At 36.8% G+C, this 17,682-nt stretch overlaps 1 protein-coding gene across 1 annotated transcript in view; it reads right to left on the bottom strand.

Moving 5' to 3' along the window:
• ypel2a (yippee-like 2a) overlaps positions 1-17,682 on the bottom strand; it is a 32,549-nt gene that overhangs the window by 13,963 nt on the left and 904 nt on the right. The window contains exon 2 of the mRNA XM_056467592.1: positions 4,292-4,531. Within this exon, the coding sequence (XP_056323567.1) occupies positions 4,292-4,399 (108 nt within the window). The 5' untranslated portion in view covers positions 4,400-4,531. The remainder of the gene's footprint in view (positions 1-4,291; positions 4,532-17,682) is intronic.

A 17,682-nucleotide genomic window follows, 5' to 3' on the forward strand; every position in this document is an offset into this window, starting at 1 on the left:
GAAAAAGACCCATGAAAAAGACTCCCATAAATCAAACTTGCCTGATGTGGGTTTCCTAACAGTAAACTAACGTTTTCTAATGCAAGCTGAACGTACTTTAAGGACAGCACATCTTCACTTTGCTCTGCCATGGTAAAGCCCGCTCTGAGGACCGTTATGCAGAAGACACAGACAGTACGAAAAAAAGCATGTGCAGAAAGCACTGGTCATGCGTTTATCGTGTGTAACAGTCGTGAGCACTGGCTGTACCGGTGCTCAATAAGAATGAGGAAATCACAGATATGCTGTTCTGAAACAACATCAGCACTCGGGAGTGCTATATTGTTAGACAACCTGATCCCGCGCTGCAAGAAATCTGGTCTGGCCCCGCGGTATAACCACAGGAATGCAGACTTGTGTTTTAAGCCTGATATTTATTATTGTGTGCTGTTGTATTGTGTGCTGTAGTGTTGTGTGGGTGTGTTTCTTGTATTGTGCATATGTGAGCCTTATCTAAGACACATTTCTATCACTGGTGGATGGACAATAAAGTTTTTGAAATTGAAATTATTTAAAGGGGTCATGATGTGAGAAACCAAAATGTATTGCCTATTTTGATAAATGAAGACTTAAGGCCCGTGCACAACGAGACATTTTTTGCTCACGTTTTCCGTCCACGTTTAACGCCTCGTGACTAAATAAAAAGGCGTCAATGTGATTGTGCACACCAACGCGCAAAACGGCAGGCGCAAAAGCATCATTTTAAAAAAAAAATAAGCATTGCGTCAAAACCTTCTCCACCAATCAGATTGGCACTTTTGTTCACGTGCACGGAGCTGCCGAAGTTACAGTAAACAGCACTTGGAGGCGCTCAAGCGCAAAACTGTCAATGCAAGCGCACATTGAAAAGATACCCAGAGGCGATATGAACGTGGAGCTGCTTATTGCACTGGTGAACAATAAACATTTCTTCATCGCTAGAGCTGGAGCTGCTGCTTGAACCATCCATAACAACAAGCGTGTCAACTTTGTCTTCTTCGTCTGTGTTACAAGCGGGTGTCTGAAGCTTAAAGTTGTGTAGCGCCATCTAACATCAAGGAGTGATTTTGCAGACTCTTCTGCTCGACGCCTGTGAAAATCGCATAAGTTTGAATCTGGAAAAACATCTTGAAAAACACTGACGATAAACGCATACGAAAAGCGTCCCGGTGTGTACGAGCCTTTACAGTACTAAAAAATCATCCTGTAAATTTCAGAGCTCAAAACTTTGTGGTTCCTCAGAAAACAGCTTTTATTAAAGCCATTTGACTAAAACCACAGGTGGATAAGCTCCGCCTCCATAAAAGATCCATGCCCACTTCTAGTTCACTGCCTGTTCAACCTTGTTAATATGTAAAATAGTCAGCCAATCAGAGCAGTGGGCGTTTACTTCTGAGTCTACAATCGGCCACGCCTATTCAAACAGAGCGTTCTGATGAGGGGTCAAAAACAGGACAGAAAATAGTCAATCACTTCTAAATTTTAATGATTTTATATAAAAATCTTAATACCATCATACTGTAAGTGTCCTCAGAGAACTATACAAAATAAAAAACAGATTTAGTTCATGACCCCTTAAAAGTATTAAGTAAATAAACTAAGTGCATAATTATAAAATGAAGTTAAGTCAACTTAATAGTTCCAAGTTACAACAGATTTACTCACTGTTTTTAATGTAAAGTAACTAATCGCTTTTCACACTGTACCTGATTTAGTGTTTATATCAAAAACACAAGCCTCCTATTATACAAAACACTATTAACCTACTTTAAAGCTGCTACAATTACAATGTCGCTCCCTTTATTTGATTCAAAGGGAGTCAAACTAATTGAAATTTAATTATGTTCTGCCTGCAAAGCTCTCCATCTCAAAAACAAGTGAGGCCAGAAACCACTGGCTTTATTTTGCATGCGAACGACTAAGGAATAAATCAAAAACAAATCTGGACAATCTGTAAACACACAAACGCTCCACCAAAAACTCGGAAACAATCAGCAGACTTGTGTTGCATTATGGGTATGTCATCTAGAGACGTGATTATTGTGACTCTTGCCACACACAAAAGCCCAAACCATGACCTGCTTCCTGTGATCCTTGATTGTGTGACATACATCGAGCATTGGAGTGACTTACTGACCCACTTTCTGCCTGCCGATAACAGACAAAAACTCATTCGCAGCACACTCACATTGTGAATTACAGGTGCTATTAATAAGCCTTGACACATATTTCACACATAATGGCACACACCTCACAAATAGGCACCATATGGGGTTTAAAAGTGTGCCAGGGGAGGTGTGTGTGTCTGTGGTGTGTGTGTGTGTGTGTGTGTGTGTGTGTGTGTGTGTGTGTGTGTGTGTGTGCGTGTGTGTGTGTGTGTGTGTTACAGCGACAGCAGGATTATACAGTAGGTTGCACTAATAAATATGGATTTAAACTATTCATCCGAGAATGGGTCAATTTAAAAAAAGGAAAAAGTACTTCAATACATTTAATAATGCCACACAGTTTCTCGTATCAGCTCAGTGAGAGTTTTTATATATAATAAAAGGAATGAACTGTTTATAATATATATAATATATATAAAAAGCTAAATTTTCAGCATTATAACTCTAATTTATTGTTTTATGCAGATTAAAAAAGGATTCAAAATACACTCATCAGCCACTTTATTAGGTACACCTTACTAGTAGCAGGTTGCCTTCAGAACTGCCTTAATCCTTCATGGCATAGATTCAACAAGGTACTGTAAATATTCCTTAAAGATTTTGCTTCATATTGACATGATAGCATCACATCTCAGATTTGTCGGCTGCACATCCATGATGTGAATCTCCACCACATCCCAAAAGTGCTCTATTGGATTAAGCTCTGGTGACTGTGGAGGCCATTTGAGTACAATGAACTCATTGTCATGTTCAAGAAACCAGTCTGAGATGATTAACACTTTATGGCATGGTGCGTTATCCTGCTGGAAGTAGCCATCAGAAGATGGGTACACTGTGGTCATAAAGGGATGGACATGGTCAGCAACAATACTCAGGTAGGTTGTAGCATTGATACGATGCTCAATTGGTACTAAAGGCCCCAAAGTGTGCCAAGAAAATATCCCCCACACCATTACACCACCACCAGCAGCCTGAACCATTGATGCAAGGCAGGATGGATCCATGCTTTCATGTTTTTGACACCAAATTCTGACCCTACCATCTGAATGTCGCAGCAGAAATCGAGACTCATCAGACCAGGCAACGTTTTTCCAATCTTCTATTGTCCAATTTTGGTGAGCCTGTGCGATTGTAGCCTTAGTTTCCTGTTCTTAGCTGACAGGAGAAAAACCCGGTGTGGTCTTCTGCTGCTGTAGCCCATCCGCCTCAAGGTTGGACGTGTTGTGCATTCAGAGATGCTCTTCTGCACACCTCCGTTGTAACGAGTGCTTATTTGAGTCACTGTTGCCTTTCTATCAGCTCGAACCATTCTGGCTATTTTCCTCTGACCTCTGGCATCAACAAGGCATTTGCACCCACAGAACTGCCGCAACAGATGGTTGTGCGTGAAAATCCCTGTAGATCAGCAGTTTCTGAAATACTCAGAAAAGCCTGTCTTGCACCAACAACCATGCCATTTTCAAGTCACTTAAATCACCTTTCTTCCCCATTCTGATGCTCGGTTTGAACTGCAGCAGATCATCTTGACCATGTCTACATGCGCTGCCGTGTGACTGGCTGATTAGAAATTTGCGTTAACATGCAGTTGGACAGGTGTACCTAATAAAGTGGCCGGTGAGTGTACATGTAGTAGAGCTTTGGCATTTGTGATGAATTTTGCTATTCCATGAAGTTGTAGATGCTTATGCTCATTTAATAATGTCAATGTCATTCATATGAATCTTGTCTTTCATTACCCTTCAACAGGAAGTCAAGCAGAATTTCTTACACTTAACATATGAGTTTTATTGTTTTTATGATAGTGTGAACATCCAAACTAAACTGGGTTAAAGGTTCTTGTATATAAGATTTATATCAATTTAAATAAAAAAATATCATAATATATATATTGCAGCTTCAGCTCTTTAATCCTCTGTTTGATTTCCTGTGTCTCTTCTTTGTGGCATTCTTGCAGTTTACACATAAGACAGATTTACTACTAATCACAGAGCTGTGCTTCCCTGGCAAGATGTGGATGGCAATTGCAGCTTTAGCTAAATTTCTATGTTGATTTTTTGTACAGTGATAAAAAAGCATAATAGTGGCACTTTAAATCCCTCACTGACCTTTGAGATGAGCTCGTCATGGTTGGCCAGGTGCGCTCGGCAGTGAATGCAGCTGTATGTGCGATGACAGTGGGGCAGGTAGGCCTGAAAGGTTTTGGAGCGGGTCATGGCGACGGTGGCGGGAGAGACGGTGCGGGGGCGCAGCAGGAAGGGCCGATCAACCCAGGATGACTCGCAGGAGAAACAGTGGAGCACACAGGTGAGGGCCGTGGTGAAGCTTCAGAAGAGAAGAGAGCACACCTATGGGGGACACAACACACACACACATGCACTGTAAATAATGCTCAGTTTCTTGCACAGACAAAACGTTTCACTTCATAAGACCTGTCAGGAGCCACAGGTATTAATTTTGTTTTGCCTTTATTTTTTTCTTATTTTTGATGAATAAAATGGTGGTAGCTTTTGATTTTATGAATCACCAATAACCACGATTATAGTACTACATTTTGGTACTACAGTAGTATAGATCAACTTGACTGTGTGTGTGTATATAAATATATATATATATATATATATACTCACTGGTCACTTTATTAGATACACCTTACTAGTACCAGGTTGGACCCCCTTTTGCCTTCAGAACTGCCTTAATCTTTCATGGCATAGATTCAACAAGGTACTGGATATAATCCTCAGAGATTTTGACCCATATTGACCATCACACAGTTGCTGCAGATTTGTCGGCTGCACATCCATGATGCAAATCCCATTCCACCACATCCCAAAGGTGCTCTATTGCAGTTCTGGTGACTGTGGAGGCCATTTAAACACAGTGAACACATTGTCATGTTCAAGTCTGAGATGTTTCGCACTTTATGACATGGTGCGTTATCCTCCTGGAAGTAGTAATCAGAAGATGGGTATACTGTGGTCATAAAGAGATGGACATGATCAGCAACAGTACTGTGGCGTTGACACAATGCTCAATTGGTACTAATGGGCCCAAAGTGTGGCATGAATATATCCCCCACACCATTACACCACCACCACCAGCCTGAACTGCTGATACAAGGCAGGATGAATCCATGCTTTTGGCTGATTTGAAATTTGCGTTAACGAGCGGTTGGACAGATGTACCTAATTAAGTGGCCGGTGAGTGTATATAGTTGAAGTTAAAATTATTTGCCCTCCTGTGAATTTTTCTTCAAATATTTCCCAATTGATGTTTAACAGAGCAAGGAAATTTTCACAATATTTCCTATAATATTTTTTCTTCTGTTTTATTTCAGCTAGAATAAAAGAAGTTTTTAATTCTTTAAAAACACCTTAAGGTCAATATGATTAGCCCCCTCAAGCAATTTTTTTTCTTTTTTTTTTTAAGATTTAGCCTTGCCTAATTACCCTAACTGCCTAATTTACCTAATTCACCTAGTTAAGCCTTTAAACGTCACGTTAAGCTGAATACTAGTATCTTGAAAAATATCTAGTAAATTAGAAAAGCGTACAATTGGGATAAAACAAAGCTTTATGTTTTAAACCATAAAGTATTAGTAAATGGCTTCCTTATAAGAAAAATTGCTGTAAGAATTCAAATAAAATGATTCAAAAGTGTAGTGGCTCCTTTAAGAAAAACTCTTTATGCTGTGCAACTCTGCAAATAAATGCACGAAAATGAAAAAGAACAAACATGAAATATTCAAGAACTTTCAACAGTGTATTCACACACTTTCTGCTGTCATAAATGATGCAGATTGATGCGAAGTGAGTGTGTGTACGTCACAGACAGTGAACACAGCAGACGTCATTCACAGGAACACGGCGCAAACGCAGGCAAATATGCATGAATCAGGGCGCCTGTGAGCTGTCGTCTGTCAGCTAACTGTGATTGTGTGGTGCCGCGCTCATCCTGGCCTCGGGTTAGAAGGGCCTGCGCTCTATGAGAGGCGGCTTTTTAATGCAGAAAGCTGGAGACCTGCCAACGATGTGAGCTCAAGTACACAGAGACAGCCGGACAGCGGAGCGTGTGTGATTTCAATACTCGTCTCTGTTTAACAGATTCAAACCTTTAGAAATGTGGTTCGCTTAAACAAAACACTTCCATAGATTATCAGGCTAAATGTTAACTGGGATGTCAAATAAAGCGTAATGCTTTACATAACAAACTGTACACTTGCTGTTTAGAAAATCAAGAGCAAATATTTAAGTTATTCACTTGTTTTCTTATCAGCGTAGTCCCTTTATTCATCAGGGGTCACCACAGCGGAATGAACCGCCAACTTATCCAGCATATGTTTTAAGCAGGTGGATGCCCTTCCAGCTGCAACCCATCACTGGGACATTTAAGTTATTCAATCTTATTTAAATTTTGATCAACACTATAATGCAATTTCTTATTCAGAGTTATTTACAGTGTTGGATTCTCGTGCAAATCAAAGACCAAGTGCTAAAAAAAAGGACTTATTTGTCACAAAGTTGCTACTAGCTTCATTAAATTTTATTGAACATGGCTTTAGCTGACATTATTAAAGGCAGACTCCACATCTTTTTGCAAATAGACTTATTTTACAAGTCCACTAGAGTTAAACTGTTCTAAACGTGTCTGAAAGGAGCACTTTTAGCTTAGCTTAGCATAAATCATTGAATCGGATTAGACCATGAGCATCACGCTCAAAATTTTCAAAAAAGATTTCTGATAATTTTTTAATTTAAAGCTTCACTCTTCTGTTGTTAGATCGTGTACTAAAACCAATGAAAAAAGCAAAGTTGCTATTTTCTAAGCTAGGAACTATGCTCTCATTCTGGCGTAATAATCAAGGAAATTTGCTGCTGTACCATGGCTGCAGCAGGGGCAATGGGGACTATTTTCATGTGCTGCATAATATTGTTGCGCCTTCTTTATTGATTGGGCCAAGTGAACACAATACCCTCTTTCTCCCTTTAAAGCCTGTCCACACCAAGGATGATAAATATAACAACAAAAAGAATATAGTTGTACGTTTTTCTTTGAGTTTTTAAAAAGTTCTGTGTATAAAAGACATCTTTGTCAAAACAATTCCTGCTAGGATTGGGCGATTAATCGAAATTGACACTCAAAACCTATAATCAATCAAATCTTTCCAGGTCGATTTTTTTTCGATTACTTTCTCTACCGTGCATGGAGTCACGTGACCCTGCTAAGTTTTATACTTCGGTGGCCACTTTGCAGCCACATCTGGTCAAGTAGTACGATGGACCTATTCTTGAGCCTTACTTTGCACTACATTAATGCTGATTGGAAGCTGCACCAGAGATGCCTTAAGACGGAATTTTTTACATTATATTTAAAATATTCATTCATTCATTTTCTTTTAAGCTTAGTCTCTTAAATAATCAGGGGTTGCCACAACAGAATGAACCGACAACTTATCCAGCATATGTTTTATGCAGTGAATGTTCTTCCAGCTGCAACCCATCACTGGGAAACATCCATACACTCTCATTCTCACACACACACACACACACACACACACACACACACACACACACACACACACACACACACACACACACACACACACACACACACACACACACACACGACAATTTAGCTAACCCAATTCACCTATAGCGCATGTCTTTGGACTTGTGGGCGGAAATTGGAGCACCCGGAGGAAACCCACGCGAACACAGGGAGAACATGCAAACTCCACACAGAAATACCAACTGAGCCAGCCGAGGCTCGAACCAGCAACCTTCTTGCTGTGAGTGGACATCGCTACCCACTGTGCCACCATGCCACCACATTAAAATTATTTACATTCAAATATTTGTTTACAGAAGATGCATGAAATGCACTGTTTACTATTTACAGGATATACAAAAGTTATATTAATTAGAAAATACACTGCTTAACTTATACTTTTAAACACTGAAAATAATTTATTTTGTTTCCAAAAGTTATTCATTTTCCCCTTTTTTTGAAAGAAAATGTGACTTTTTTTGTAAGCAACGTGTTTTAATTTCAGTTTTCACATTTTTTCAATTAATTTTTAAAAAAATTTATGTTGATGTTCAATAAATAATCATACATAGTAATTCAAATCAATTCAATTCACCTTTATTTGTATAGCACTTTTACAATGTAGATTGTGTCAAAGCAGCTTCACATGAAAGGTCATAGTGAATTGGAACAGTGTAGTTCAGTTTGTAGTGTTTAAGTTCAGTTCAGTTTAGCTCAGTTCAGTGTGGTTTAATAATCACTACTGAGAGTCCAAACACTGAAGAGCAAATCCAACGATGCGCAGCTCTATAGATCCCAAACCATGCAAGCTAGAGGCGACAGCGGAGAGGGAATAAAACTTCACTAATTGGGGAAAGTGAAGAAAAAAAAAAAACCTTGAGAGAAACTAGACTCAGTTGGGCACAACCACGACCATAGTAGATAGTGTGTGTTTCCTTCAATTATTTTAAAATCAAGTAATCCACCCTTCATTCGGAAATTTCTCACTTGTATTAGGAGAGCATATTTACTGTATAAAACTTGTCAGTAAACTATGATGCCAAAAATATATATAATAAAATAAAATAAAATAATCGTTCATTATTCGTAATCGAGTTAAAATGTTCAATTAATCGCGATTTTGATTTTAGGCCAAATCGCCCACCCCTAATTCCTGCTCACATGGATTCAGAAATAATGACTGAAAAAGCAGTCTTATGTATGCCAGGCCAGTAGGTGGCGATCTCAATTTGTTATGAAACACCATGTGTCTTCACATTTATGGTCCTCTAGTTCAGGGGTCACCAATCTCGGTCCTGGAGGGCCGGTGTCCCTGCAGGGTTTAGCTCCAACTTGCCTCAACACACCTGCCTGGATGTTTCAAGTATACCTAGTAAGACCTTGATTAGCTTGATCAGGTGTATTTGATTAGGGTTGGAGCTAAAATCTGCAGGACACCGGCCCTCCAGGAACAAGTTTGGTGACCCCTGCCTAGCTCATCAACAAAATATTGAGCAAAGGCTGTGAATACTTATGTACATGAGATTTTTTAGGCTTTTTATTTTTAAAAATTTGCAACAATTTTAAAAACTCTTTTTCATATTGTCATTAAGGGGTATTGTGTGTAGAATTTAGAGCAAATAAATGAATTTGATCAATTTTGCAATAAGGCTGTAACATAAAAATGTGGAAAAAGTGAAGCGCTATCAATACTTTCCGGATGCACTGTATAATAAACATCACAGTGTCACCAGCTAGGTAACAGTTATCTATTGTGTTTAGTGTAAACTTTATGGTGGTGTGTTGTACATTTTTGAAATTGACAGCCTCTGGTCACTATTCGCTTTTGATGTATGAAAAAGTGCAGTGAGAGCATTCTTCTAAACATCTAATTTTCAGTCAAACAATTTGAAAAGACACAAGGACTTAACGATGACATAAGTGAACACTAATTTAATGTGCTTTTTAAAAATTCAATTGTAAACTGACTTATTTTGTGTCCTCTTTTGCGTCATTGTGGCATGCTGGCAGCTCTGGATGAGATTTAAGGCAGAACTAATTACTAAAAGAATCCACAGGCATCTCATTTAATTACCCAGAAGCACAGACAGCTATTTGCCAGATCAAAAAAAAAGCGGCTTGTGAGTGACATCATCTGATATTTGAATTCCAACCACATCTCTGCAAAGCGACGTAATTATCACATAAACAAAAGCATTCATTGGTCGTTTGTGACTCAGCAAAGTCAGCAAAAAAAAACCTGCTAAAGGTCATAAAGCAGATTGTGTATAAATACAAACGGCAACACTTTACAACAAGGACCCGTTTGGTAAGAGGAGTTAACATGAACTAATGACAAACAAAATCTTGTACAGCATTTAGTCATCTTAGTTAGTTGATGTTAACCTTTGTGTGCTGTTGGGGATGTTTTCCTCCACTCTGGGGTGATTTTGAGTCTTAATTTGGCCACAACCTTCTCTGTGTTTCAGCAAATGGAGGGATTTTTGGTGACAAATCCTATTTTTTCACATATTTTAGGAAAATGCTTTGATTTTCAAAAATTCAACAACACTCTATGGGCAACTTGACTACACTGTCGTTATATACAGTACGTGGCTGTTTTTACCTCATTGACTTTCATTATATTGACATTTTTTGATTGCAAAGCCATGACAGCATATATATCATGCATTCTTTATTGTTGTTGGTTTTCCCTGCTGGGATGAGGTAAAATTTTACTTTTAACAGTTGATCATCAATCAAAGTGGTAAGCAAGCTCAGTTTCTGCCTTCTATATGGAGTTTACACTACCTGACAAAAGTCGTGTCACCCATCCAAGTTTAGGAACACTAATTAATAACTTGACCTCTAGTTGACCATTTGGTCTCAGAAGTGGCTTTTATGAAAGGCAAAGGCCTCTAGATTACGCTTATTTGACCAAAATAAAATATGACCATGCCTTGATTTTGAATTATTTAATTAGGACAGTAAGGTCTGACTTTGCTTAGACAAGAGTCTTGTCAATTAACAGAAATAATGTGCAGTATAGAATACAAAGTCTGCTGCAGTGGAAAAAGAATGAATATTGTGTTTGACTTCATGAGCTTGGAGGACTGCATCCATACATCTCTGCAATCACTCAAATCACTTATTAATTAAGTCATCTGGAATGGCAAAGAAAGCGTTCTTGCAGGACTCCCAGAGTTCATCAAGAGTCTTTGAATTCATCTTCAATGCCTCCTGCATCTTACCACAGACATGCTAAATAACGGTCATATCTGGTGACTGGGCTGGCCAATCCTGGAGCACCTTTGCTTTCAGGAGCTGGTGTGGAGGCTGAAGTATGAGAAGGAGCGCTATCCTGCTAAAGCATTTGCCCTCTCATGTAGTTTGTAATAGGGTTGTCGCGATACCATTAAATAATCTTATGAAACTTTACCAGCTGAAGTATCACGATACCAAGTAGTATTGCGATACTGTAATTCATAACTCAAATGATAAAGAAAACTGTCAGAAATACTATGTTATAATAAGCCTACTTGAATGTAATTCATAATTCCCAAGACCAAAAAGTCACTTCACCTAAAATGTATTCATTCTTTTTGTTTATTTTGTAGATAACTGACCAACAAAAATACACTAAAATAAAGATACAAATTATACAGAATTTAATTTGTTACAAAAAGAGCATTTTACAACAAAATTAGGCTATATGAAGTGGTCAAACATTGTTGTTGGAGTCACAGTATCACGATACTACCATAGTACCGAGCAACCCTTGTTTTTAATGTAATGGGCAGCATAGATGTCTTGATGCCTCAGGCTGTTGATGTTGCCATCCACTCTGCAGATCTCTTGCACACCCCCATACTGAATGTAACCCCAAACCATGATTTTTCCTTCACCAAACTTGACTGATTTCTATAAGAATCTTGCTGTATGCTGTATGTGTGATGATTGGGATGCAGTTCAACCGATGATTCACATAAAAAAATAAAAATCTACCTTCTGCCACTTTTCCAAAAGATCAACTAGAAGTCAAGTTATTATTTGCTGGTCGACGACAAGACTTTTGTCAGGTAGTGTAGTGTGTGTGTGTGTGTGTGTGTGTGTGTGTGTGTGTGAGAGACCTTTGGCCACTTACGTTGATACATCTGAAAAAATTAAAATAAAATGCTCAGCTCATAGTAAAAGATATTAAAGTGTGTTTATGCACACTCACTATAATCTGTTGTTCTGCTCAATAGAACTCCATATAAAAGCTAGTAACTTTTTGGCACAGGCCTATCTAAAGGGTTAATGGTGCCAATTGATGGTCAACAGTAAAAATGACACATTTGGCCTCTTCCTAACAGGGAAAACAACAACAATCAAGAATGCATGATTATATGCTGTCATGGCTTTGCAATCAAAAAATGTGATTATAATGGAAGTCAATGGGGCAAAAACAGCCACCAACATAACGAAAGGGTAGTCAATTTCAACAAATAGACAAGGGTTAAACAATGCATAAAGTAATCCCACATGGCCTGCATGAGAAACACCACAGGGCTTCAGCAAATTAAATTTAGACGACTCCTGAAAGGCTGCTAGTAAGGTTTCCTAGGAAGCGATTTGCGATTCTGTGATTATATTTGCTTTGGCACAGATGCGATCAAACAGGCCTTATGAAAATACAGCCAGCGAGGATTCTAGACAGCAGACGTGAGGCTTGAAATCAGACTCTCCTCGGCATAATTAAGCACCATTGTGTTCGCGCTGCCATTAGGAACTCTGTATAATTTGGCCAAATTATACAGCAGCATCATTTTCGACATCATTTCCTCATGCGATTTCTAACGCGATTACGTTGGGTTGACAAAGGACGGATGCGGTATGGGTATAAAGCTAATTGGAGGTAAAACAATTATGGGGGAATAATGGAAGACGCGGTGGCTTGACTTCATTCAGATCTGAACAGATGAGATGAAGATAAACGGCCATCGCCAATATAATTACTGAGGTCATAATCACTGAAATGGTGCCCACTTTGTCTCTGTCTGCTTTTGTCTGTTTACCATTTCACATTAGTCTGGAGCGGACACCAAACACACATATAATGAAGAGATCTCATTTAACAAGTGTCCAAACATGGCTGATCCTTTCTCTTCTGACCACATAATGGATAACTTTACTAAGACTTCTGTGACAAAACCAAGACTGTGCATTTCATTCATTTTACTTCGGCTTAGTTCCTTATTTATCAGGGGTTGCCACAGCGGAAGGAACCACCAACTATTTCGGCGTATGCTTTACGCAGCAAACGCCCTTCCAGCCGCAACCTAGTACTGGGAAACACCCATACACACACACAAACACACACACACGCACCAAGTCCAATTTTGTTTACCCAATTCCAAGTCTGCAATTAATATTAGGGGAAATGAAATGGCCTAATAGTCTTAGTTGGTTAGAGTCGCAACAAAATGATCAAAGATATAGAGATATGTTGAGCAATAATGACTTTTGTGTGTGTTTGTGTGTGTGTGTGTGTGTGTGTGTGTATTTGGCAGAATGTTTTAAAAAAAGTATTATTCTATTTTTATTTTTTCCAAGTAAAAATTACATTTAGACATTTGTGTCATGATTTACAGGGGACAGTTATTTATAATTATATTATTATACATACATACATATACAGTACACATTTAGAACAAGTAATGACATAAAAAAAGAGTTTATTCAAGGATTAGAGCAAAAATACTACTTATTTCACATGTTTAACCCTTTAATGGGTAAGGAACCATATAAAACTCCATTGAGATTGACAATTGACATTGATTATATGCATTTTTGAAGTCAAAGAGGTTTAAACGTTTTATAAAAATACTCTAGTAACACCAGTTTTTTTCTGATGAGTATTTCAATGAGTGCCCTTTAAAATGCTTTTTGAAAATTTGTCTTTACATTGCCCTTTAAAAAGTCTTTAAACATTTATATATTCACAATTTCAAACTATATACTAATATATATATACACAGTGCTTAGCATAATTGAGTACAGCCCATTTTGAAAATGAATATTTTTCTCCATTTCTCAGTGAATATAGGCAATGTATTTTGGTGCATTTAAACAAAATAGATTTAATAAACAGATATATTTAAAATAATATTTAATATATAAATATATAATAATATAATATAAATAATATTAATAATAAATAATATTAATAATATAAATAATTTTAGTCACCAAACATATTTAGAAATTGAAAGATAATACGATTAAATTCAAGCAAAATATTGCAAAAAAAAATTACAACCTTCAAAATTTCAACTAAATATTTTAATTTTTTGCTTTTCTTTTTCCTCTTTTTTAATTTATATTTAATATTTTTCTATAACATATGAATTTGGTTGTACTAGTTTTTGTTTTTGTAAGTTACTTTGTTAGATAAGCTCCAGATTTGGCTTCAGTACTGACTAATCTATTGTACATGCACAAATATAATATTGTAAAGCTTCCTATTAAAAATATGAATTTAAAAGAGAGATTTGTGAGGGGTGTACTTATATATGCTGAGCACTGTAAGTACAATGTAAGTACAATTCTAAAACATTTTACAGTGAATGACAAAGAAAGATTATTTCACCCATATTTTGTCATTTTGTTTTCACTTAAGTTAATTGAAGCATTAAAGCAGAAACGTCACTTCAAGTATATAAAGTCACTTTCATAAATTAAATTTGATGTTGCCACTAAATAGGAAGTACTCCCTTTCATGAATATTTAGTGAAAACTAGCTGTGTTTTCCTCAACACAATATTACACATATCTATAACATAATCTCACAACAATTCGTTTATATTTTTGATTAAGTGGCTAATTTGCACCATCTCATTCGCACATTAAAGTAAGATATTCTCATCCCCAATGATGACTTGGTTTGAGGTAATGTCTTTTTTTAAAGATCTTGTGAAGTGCTTTGAAATGTGCATTTTATATTCAATGTTTGACATAATTTCAACTAAACAATGAAAAGAAGGCAGGACAGAGTAGCTCCTCCCCTTTTAAAAACAGCCAATAGTGTTTTGCTTTTATCACCGCTCTGCCAGTGAGAGTGGTTGAGCTCAAGCGCATCAAATGAAAAGCAATTGAGAAGCTTCTTGAAGGGGGCGGGGCATGTCAATAATAGAAAGCATTTGGTTGGTCAAGATTTGATTAGAAATTTAAGTATTAGCTAACATGAAAAAAAAATCGTTGATCCATCCATTTAGGTGGAAATGACAAACAGCAAGCTTCACATGTTTATATCAGATTTATATTTTCTAAATGCAAATTTTGTCTGTTTTGGAGCACACTAGCTTATAGATATCCTCAAAACTAGCAGACTAAAACTAGCATCTAAAAAAACTTTATTTTAATTTCACACAGGACCTTTAAAATGGTGTTTTTGTGCAAGTGAAATCTTCTGAATTCATACAAAATCAACTGTTAGCCACTTTTCTGCCAATACATACAATAGTTACATTTCCTCATGAGTTCAGCTTGATCAGATTGATTACACATCAGCGTTATCTTTCTCCCAAAGTAGTCCTGCACTAACAAACATCAGATAAATCCCTGTTTTTAATAAAAGCGCCAGTTATGCAACAACACGTGGTGCAGCAGGTACATCAGTGCAAAATCTGCTTTTAATAAATAGCTTTGTTTGCTTTGCTCATTTAAATGCAGATCTCAGGCAGTAAGAGGGCATCTAAACAGACCACGAGGACCCCTGGACAGGTGGCGAATCCCCTCCACCCCCCTTTTTCCCCCCAATCCCTCACATAATACACAGCCGGCGGCTCCCATAATAGCACCTTTTTTTGCTGTCCTTTGAAATCTGTCAGCACAAATTAAAAAGCTCCTGCTGCGTCCGCACATATGCTGTGATATTTAGCCAGTCGATTATACATCTAATGGATTAACGCTTTAATTTACATTGTCCCTGTTAAAGTAATTACAATAACATGAATCCGAATTGCTTAGTAAATGCACACTGATGATCGCACATTTGCAATTGCATATATGTGATCCTGGACCACAAAACCAGTCTTATGCTATTTTTGGCATGAATAGAAATAACACTGTAAGAGATTTTCCTTTTTTTTGCCAAATATTAAAGTAATATTAGGTAAAGATCCTGTTCAATAAAGATATTTTGTAAATTTCCTACCATGAACATATTAAAACTTAAATATTGTATAGTACTATGCATAGCTAAGAACTTAATTTTAACAACTTTAAAGGTGATTTTCTCAATATTTAGATTTTTTTAAACCCTCGACGATTCCAGATATTCAATTAGTTGCATTTCACCTAAATATTGTCCAATCCTAATCAACCATATGTAATCTGAAGCTTATTTAATCAAATAATGTATAAATCTCAATTTTAAAAATTTTACAATTATGATAGTCCAGGGTCACATACGCAACATACATGCAAAACTGAGTATCCAAACTGCATTTGAGAGCCAAATAGAGAGAAAATACAATCCCAAATTCAAGTAAAAATCTAAAATGACTTATATTCCATAAAATATAATCTTTCTAGAGCCACTCTTTGTTCATTCATGCACAAGAACAACAGCACTTCTACAGTCAGATGATGTATAAATCTAAATTTAAAAAATTTGACACTTAAAACCCAAGGTTTTGGGTTTCAGGGTCATTTGTAAATAATACATTTACAAATTAAAATTCATACATCCACAACACTATTCATATACATTTAAAAAACACTATTTGTAAATACACAAATCCAGTTCGTAAATTCAAAACATGATTAATAAATACACAATTCCAATTGTAAATTCAAATACAATTCGAAAATACACAAATCCAATTCATAAATTCAAAACGCAACTCAAAAATACACAAATCCCATTCGTAATTTTAAAACAAGATTTGAAAATACACTAATTCTATTTGTGAATTCAAAACACGATTTAGAAATACACAAATCCAATTCATAAATTCAAAACGTGACACAAAAATACACAAATTCAATCCATAATTTCAAAACACGATTCGAAAATACACAAATCCAATTCGTAATTTCAAAATGCGACTCAAAAAACAAAAAATCCTATTCGTAAATTCAAAACACAATTCAAATACACACATATCCAATTTGTAAATTCACAACACGATTAAAAAATACACAAATCCAATTCATTTGGCGAAAATATTTATGTTTTTTAATTGTGAATTCACGAATTGTGTGTTGTATTTCTGAATTGTGTTTTGAATTTACATATTGGAATATGAATCGTGCTGTGCATGTATGAATTTTATTTTGTAAATGTATTATTTTTGAGACTGATCTGGCTCCATACCATACTAACATTTCAAAACTTATCTATCTAGAGCCACTTTTTGTGCATTCATGCCCAAGATTAACAACACCAGCACAAACCTCTCATGTTCATATAAGGACAAGAACCTACAAAAACAGTCATGAATGTGCAGTGCTATTGGAGTGTTAGAATAAAGAGAGGGTCAGATGGAGAAACAGAAGCATGGATCCAGGTCAGACGAGTGTGTGTGTGTGTTTCAATGAACCATCTTCTATGTAGGCCATAGTGAATGCCACCAGACTGACAGTGCAGATGGCAGCACCAGCTCAGCACCTCTGGCAATCACATCCTTGAAAACACCCACGGCTAAACCAATTCAGAAAAACCAGCTTTAAAATGTCAACACGCCTGAGTGTCACTCACTTACGTGACAGTACACAATACAGATGTCACTTAACACATTTGAAGTGGTCTAGCCCTTTAAGGGCACTTGTTTATGTATAGAAAGTTCCCAGCAAGCATTTTTTTTTTTTTTTAAAAGATGTCTAACAGACGTCTAAACATAGTCATCTTGGCTAAAACAAGGCTAAATTTGGGTTGTCAGTGAAAATCGAATTGACATCTAAGAATAGGTCGAAACTAGACTAGTCG

This window comes from Danio aesculapii, chromosome 10 (genome assembly GCF_903798145.1).
Source record: "Danio aesculapii chromosome 10, fDanAes4.1, whole genome shotgun sequence".
Taxonomy (NCBI): Eukaryota; Metazoa; Chordata; class Actinopteri; order Cypriniformes; family Danionidae; genus Danio; species Danio aesculapii.